Source organism: Salvelinus alpinus, chromosome 1 (genome assembly GCF_045679555.1).
Source record: "Salvelinus alpinus chromosome 1, SLU_Salpinus.1, whole genome shotgun sequence".
Classification (NCBI taxonomy): domain Eukaryota; kingdom Metazoa; phylum Chordata; class Actinopteri; order Salmoniformes; family Salmonidae; genus Salvelinus; species Salvelinus alpinus.
The window spans coordinates 32,243,252-32,250,143 of NC_092086.1; the positions used below are offsets into that span (position 1 = coordinate 32,243,252).

The 6,892-nt window shown below is 48.5% G+C and overlaps 1 protein-coding gene across 1 annotated transcript; it reads right to left on the bottom strand.

The window, feature by feature from the left end:
• Positions 1-2,560: 2,560 nt before the first annotated feature.
• Positions 2,561-6,892, bottom strand: wfikkn2a (info WAP, follistatin/kazal, immunoglobulin, kunitz and netrin domain containing 2a). The gene is made up of 3 exons (XM_071397068.1): positions 6,191-6,892; positions 5,232-5,548; positions 2,561-4,835 (listed from the first exon to the last, which is right to left on the bottom strand). The coding sequence occupies exons 1-3, from the start codon at positions 6,407-6,409 to the stop codon at positions 3,626-3,628; spliced, it is 1,746 nt and encodes a 581-aa protein (XP_071253169.1). The 5' UTR covers positions 6,410-6,892; the 3' UTR covers positions 2,561-3,625.

Consider the following 6,892-nt stretch of genomic DNA (forward strand, 5'->3'; position numbering starts at 1 on the left):
ACATTAGGATGGAGTCTGCTAGGGGGATCTAGTTATCTACATTAGGATGGAGTCTGCTAGGGGGATCTAGAGCAGGTTTTCTGCTATCATCGTCATTATTATGATTTTGCCAGGATTTCAGAGATCCATTGCTTCATATCATTGCTATGACATCATTGCATGATACCTTGCTATTTCTTCTGGCTGAGCAATTATGACAGAAGGAGCCATTTGAATATCCTTTGATAGCATGAGTCATGGTCGAAATCTATGGGATGTAAATATTCCTAAAGTTATGTACTTTTTCAGAACCAGTTAGTTTAAGAATCATCAGATGATCCAGGTTGGATGTTATTGGTAAAAGATGAGCGAACCACATTGTAACACCTGTAGCAGTTGTGTCTTGTGTCCCTGACATGTAACTCCTCTAAGTCATCAATAGAGGTCAGTGTTTCTACCTAGAATAAAGGAGAGAAGAAAACTGCATTACAGTGTTACTGTTTTTAAAACTGTAGCCTATACCCAAACACAATAAATATGATCTGTATATTAAGGAATGAGTCAAATAATGTGTAAAGCATTTTCAGGCTGAAAGCAGAGATGTTCTCATCAGAGCATATAAGACTAGCCTAGTTTAAATGCATCCATCTTGAAAATAATCTATTGCCAGAAATGTGTTTTCAAAGTTGCCATGATTTTGTTTCCATGGCTACCAAGAGATGTGTGTGCCTCTAAGCAGAGCTTGTGTTATTATGGTCTGTTTGGTCTGTGGGTTCAAAGTGAACTTGAGCCTGACTTCTATGTCTAGGTCCTGACTAGTTCCGTACGTAACACTTGTCAACAGCCCTTAATGAAAGTGGTCTTTTCCTCCTGGCCTCTTTTTCATTAGCAGCTTAGGGGGTCAGGGGTCGGCCCTGTGCTGTGTGTGGGCCCGAGGGGGCAGACGGGTGAGGGGCCCACCCTGGGAAAACCTTGTTGACTCTTTATCCTTTATTTCCCTGTCCCTCTTTCTGATCTAGTCCCAGTCACAGTGTCAGCCTCGGATCAAGGCCAAGCCCCAACACGACTACTACCTACCTACCCCAGTCCCAACCTTAACCCCAACTCCAGCCCCCAGCCGTAACCCCAACTCCAGCCCCCAGCCGTAACCCTAACTCCAGCCCCCAACCCTAACCCCAACTCCAGCCCCCAGCCGTAACCCCAACTCCAGCCCCCAGCCGTAACCCCAACTCCAGCCCCCAGCCGTAACCCCAACTCCAGCCCCGAGCCGTAACCCCAACTCCAGCCCCCAGCTGTAACCCCAACTCCAGCCCCAAACCCCAGACCACTACCTACCCCAGTCCCAACCCTAACCCCAACTCCAGCCCCCAGCTGTAACCCCAACTCCAGCCCCCAGCCGTAACCCCAACTCCAGCCCCCAGCCGTAACCCCAACTCCAGCCCCCAGCTGTAACCCCAACTCCAGCCCCTAACCCCAGACCACTACCTACCCCAGTCCCAACCCTAACCCCAACTCCAGCCCCCAGCCGTAACCCCAACTCCAGCCCCCAACCCTAACCCCAACTCCAGCCCCCAGCTGTAACCCCAACTCCAGCCCCTAACCCCAGACCACTACCTACCCCAGCCACAACCCCAGCTCCTGACCCTAACCCCAGACTACTAGCTTTATACCCTAGCCCAGGGACCAGCCCCAGCTTCAGCCTTTTACCCCAACCTAAGCCCTATCTCCAGCCCTACATCCTAGCTCTAGCCCTTCCCTTTACCCCAGTCCCAACCCCCCCCCCCCCAGCCTCCAGCCCTGGCTTCAGCCCAGCCAGCCAAGTCAAAAGTTCAAATTCTGCCTTAAACACAGCCCAGTCTGTGGGCCTACCACCTCCCCCCGCGTCGGGTCAGAGAGTGGCTGGAGAGAGAGCACTGAGATGAGAGAGAGACAGACTGCAGGGTGCCCATCTGATGGAGAGAGAGAGAGAGAGAGCATGCATCACTCCATCCCAACTCCACTTTGCTTTCCCGTCACCGCCCCTTCATCTAACCCCTCACTTCCCCCTCTCCCCCTCTCCCCCTCCGCATAGCCCCTTTACACAGATGTGTCCAGCCGAGGGTGAGAGAGATGGCCTACATCCTTTCCTCCCCCTCTCCTCCCCCCTTCAGTCAGCCCCTCACACATGAAAGATCTGAGGGCCAGTGGGTGGTGGGTGGAGGATGGAGGGCCCAGCCAGACCCAGACACAACACAGGGCCGGCCAGGCTGCTCTCTTCTCCGTCCCCCTGGGCTCAGCAGCTCTTCACAGCTGGGCTGGAATGTGACCTGCTCCAGATTTAATGCCAAACTTGGCCCTCCATGTGAAGGGGGGATGAGGAAAGGGGGTGGAGGAAGATAGGGGGCTGGTATAAACTAGAAAATGACACGCACACATGCACAATTACGCTTGCATGTGAACATACAAATACACGCAGACAGACAGACAGACAGACAGACAGACAGACAGACAGACAGACAGACAGACAGACAGACAGACCACCTGCTGCCAGTCATTTTACAGGTATAGAAGCATAGCGCAACACAGAGATAAGAAGTGGATATTCTTTCAAAGTGTCATTTTTATTTCTTTACCATTGTGTTATGAACATCTTTATCATTTGGATTTACAAAATAACACAAAACAAGTCTGTCCATTATTGAATTGGATGTATCTCTAAAAGGAGAGGATAAAAAATAAATAAGATGTTAAGAACAGTTCATGTACTGGATAAGCAATCATGAACTACAAAGTGGTTTCTAGTGGAATCAAAGGAGTTGTTTGATTCCACAAGCTTTACATTACATTATCGTGAGCTCAAGCACTCAGAATATATATTACAAACGTCTCTTTCAGGATAACATAGATACTTTAAGTCAACATAATATAACATTCATATTAACCAAGGCACAGAGTTTAGCTATCTGACAGGCATTAGTATATTCATACCAAGATAATATATTTGAATTTAAAATATTATTCAAAGAGACATTTTAGTTTAACTAAAATATTTCCAAGGTAAGCGCTTGATATAAGTCATCACTACAGTACTATATACGGACATTTAGCTCTCCTTTCAGAAAGTGAATCCACACAAAGTATAAATCTGTTGTTGTTTTAAATATACCTCCAGCCATTTCCATAGTACAGAGGAGCCCCAACACTTAATGTCTAAACTTCAGAGTAAAGGAGAGAGAGAATCTGGAATCAGCTAACAGCAGCCGTCATCTGAGAAAGTCATGGATCTTCTAGATATCCACTGTATATGGGGAACATCAGAGTGAAGGAGATAGCCAGTGGAAAATATGACAAAATGCATAAAAATGTGACTTCTGTGGAAACTAAAGAGAAAGTCATGGGTAGGGAAACAGCTTGTCGGATCAGTGTTAAGGTATTTGTTCAGTCCCCACCTTTAGGAGAAGGAGAAAGCAATAATCAACAAAAGCCATCATCCGGCTACTGAATGGTAAGAAACTTTGAAAAAGTCCCAGTCTACTCTTCTAGATATCTTCCCTACTGGATAGTGGGGAAATCTCAGACAATAGCTACTACTGGATGCTAGAACCAGTTTGCTCTTCTTGACATAGACAGCTCTTGTACAGGATAGTGGGGATCTCTCAGAGAGTAACTACTGGTTTGTTGGGAACTCTTTGAGAAAGTCACAGGTCTTCTTGTGAATGACCTCTCGGAGCTTCCTGACCCTGCGTGCGGTGGAGCTCCCCACGAAGCTGTCGGGCTGCAGCACGGCCATGCCGTTGTGGACGTCTCCCATGATGATGAGCTGCCCGTTGGCCGTGGTGATGTTTGGGCATGGGCAGTTCCAGTCCATGTTCATCAAGGTCACCTCCAAGGGTTCCTGGCCGAAGAACTTGAGGCCCATTTTCTCGTCCTTTAGGATCTCCTCCACGGTGATCAGGGCGTGGCCCGAGTCCTGTTCTTCAGGCAACTCTGTCACGCGCCCCAGGATGATGAAGTCGCTCTTGCAGAAGCTGGTCACCATCTTGCCCCGCGGTTTACACATCTTACAGTTATGGTTCTTCGGATAAGGACACATCTCCTCGCAGGCCTCTTTGGATTCAAAGTTGTTTTCATTGCCTCCACAGCCGCCCCAGATGAAGGACTGGCACTGTTTGAGGGTGCTGCTGTAGGCCCAGCGGGGCTCGTAGGCCTTACAGGGTCCCTGCAGGCTGGGGAGGGAGCAGGGAGCCGACAGCTCTGCCCCGCACGACAACATGCATGTCTCGTAGCTGTCAAAGTGGTTGCGGTTCTTGTTGCACTGGCTGTAGGTGAAGGTGAAGCAATTGTTCCTCTTGGCTTCGTAGTACCAGCTTATGCTCTCCTCCCCACAGTCGTCACTGTCCGGCCCCTTCAGGCACTCTTCGGCGGGGAACGGGAACGGGTTGGTGGCATTCCCTACCTCACCCTCCTTCCGGCCCGTGTCTCTCTGGATCACCGACAGGGGGTTGTGGGAGGTCACAGCCCCCCCCAGGTTCTTGGCCGTGCAGGTGTAGATGCCGGCGTCCTGTTGCTGGGCATTGTAGATGACCAGCTGGCCGATGTTAGTGACCACTACGTTCCCCTGCACGTGATTGGGCCTCATCACTGTGTTCTCCTTGCCCTCCAGCTGCTTCTCCCAGGTCACCTCCGGACTGGGCTTACCTGACACTTCGCACAGGAAGCTGGCTGTCTCGCCCACGAACACAGCCTGCTGAGTGGGGCTGCTGAGCATCATTGGAGGATGGATGTCGGCCGGGGGGGTGGTCTCCAGGAGGGCAGTGGTTGGCCGCAGGGTGGTCTCCATGGGCAACGGGCTGGTGTTTGGCCAGGTGAGGTGGTACCTGCAGAGGTGATGTCAGAGAGAGAAGAATAGATTAGTTACCACAGTAATGTGATCCGCCTTGAGCTGGGTGTGTGATAGACAAAGGTTGGTACAAGAAACTAAAATGCTTAAAACAAAAGCTAAGTGCAACGCTAGATTGAGTGAGCATTACTCCTGTGTAACTACAGAGGAGTATGTACATCTCATACAAATACAGAAATATAGGGTTATTATGTCTACAGTTATAATTCAGAATCCCATCTATTGATTTTCAGTTCCTGTTACCATAGAGATGGATATCAACATAACAAAGCAGTCATAGTACAACAAAACAGTAAACACCGCAGTCTATACATAACTTTTCTATTAACATGTGATTAATATGGGAGTCTATACATAGATGTTTCCTGTTTACCTGCAGGTGACCACAGAGATAGAGATGCCCTTGGAGCAGGCCTCTGCGTCCATGTAACACTTGTTGTAGTAGGTCATACCGTCTGAGGCGCATGTGAAGTGGGGCTCTCTCTCACAGCGGTCCCGGCACTTACACACGGGCTGGCCCTCCCAGATGTCACACTCGGAGCCCTGCTGCGTACACATGAACTTGTCACACTTGACCCCTTTTGGCATGCCAACCGGCCCCTTCTTGCCCTTAATGTCCATGTAGCGCGCCGCCACACAGCTCTTGTTCCCACACACGTTGTTGCAGCATTTCTCAAAGTTTTCACAGTCCTTGGGGGTGATAGGGGATACATGGGAGGTGTTCTGTTAGGATCAGCATGGTTCAGTTCATTATGCACTCAGGGAACATATAGGATGTTAAGGAACTTGAGAGTGATGCATTTTCTAATGTAATGAAACAATACTATGCAATGTGAGGTTGGTATTGTAGGCTATACATTTTACGTGCTTACTTCTCAATATCTCTTAATGCAGAGTAATACAAGTTATTAGAGTGAATAGTCATGGGTGGCAGGTAGCCTAGCGGTTAAGAGTGTTGGGTCAGTAACTGAAAGGTTGCTGGTTTGAATACATGAGCTGACTAGGTGAACAATCTGTTGACAACAAATGTAATATTGTGGGCACATACACCAGTGTTTGCTATTTCCAAAAACTGTAGTCTATGAACAAATATCTGATTGAGGAGATATTCAATCTAATTCAAAGAGAAATGCAGAAATAAACAACAGAGGCAATGTGGTCACAATTGCATTTTAATGACCAAAAACAGTGCGGAGTGCGCATGTCCCACTTATCTCCACCTTTCATTCCATGAATTAAATTGCAGAAACTTTATGTAGATAAAATTTTGACACAATAAAGTGTCCCCTATTTGTCTCCAGCCCGCGAGGAAAACTGATCCCAGAAACTCACCCGGTCCAACTCGCACTCGCGCATACAGGTGCTCATGGCGTCCACCCACAGGTTGGGGTTCATCTCGTTGGGGCACATGCCCGCGTGAGAGTACACCACTTTGTTGGGCATGGACATTGGCATCGCTTTCACCCTCACACAGCTGTCTATGATCAGGAGCAAGACGTAGCACTGTCCAAAGAGAAACCAGATCCATCGAGGAAACAACATCCACCACATATCCAGCGCGTAACGGGACTTTCACAAGGATCCGAAGAAATAAAACAAGATCCGAGGAGCGTCGAAGTTAAATTTTCCCGATGAGTGCAACAATATTAAATGGTCATAAATGACAAAGCCAAAGGGAGAAATGAAGTTGTAATGTAAAGTAAAATGTGATAAAACGGTCAGGAGGACGTGTGGTCAGTGCGGAGTGTTGCTGCAGTGAAGAACTCCGTCAGTCCGCTGGTCAACGTTTAATAGTCTGGAGAGATTAGGTGGTATTTGAACCCTATTACTTAAGATCTAACTACATGAATTACAGTGGCTAGTCTACCCCGACAGCAAATCCCAGGCGAGTTACAGTTCTGATAAACATATTAAAAAGTCCGCAGCAGCAGCAGGCTCGAGCAGGGACCGCCGGCAAAATACCTGTGCTGTGCGCGTGTGGTGCGCAAGGCGCGTGTGACACCTTTTCGCCCTTTGTGTAAATAGTTGGACCAC

Coding starts and splice junctions, on each gene's coding strand:
- wfikkn2a (XM_071397068.1), bottom strand. CDS start 6,409: ATGTGGTGGATGTTGTTTCCTCGATGGATCTGGTTTCTCTTTGGACAG. Junction 5,549..6,190: donor GCGAGTGCGAGTTGGACCGG/GTGAGTTTCTGG, acceptor ATCACCCCCAAG/GACTGTGAAAACTTTGAGAA. Junction 4,836..5,231: donor ATCTCTGTGGTCACCTGCAG/GTAAACAGGAAA, acceptor TCACCTCTGCAG/GTACCACCTCACCTGGCCAA.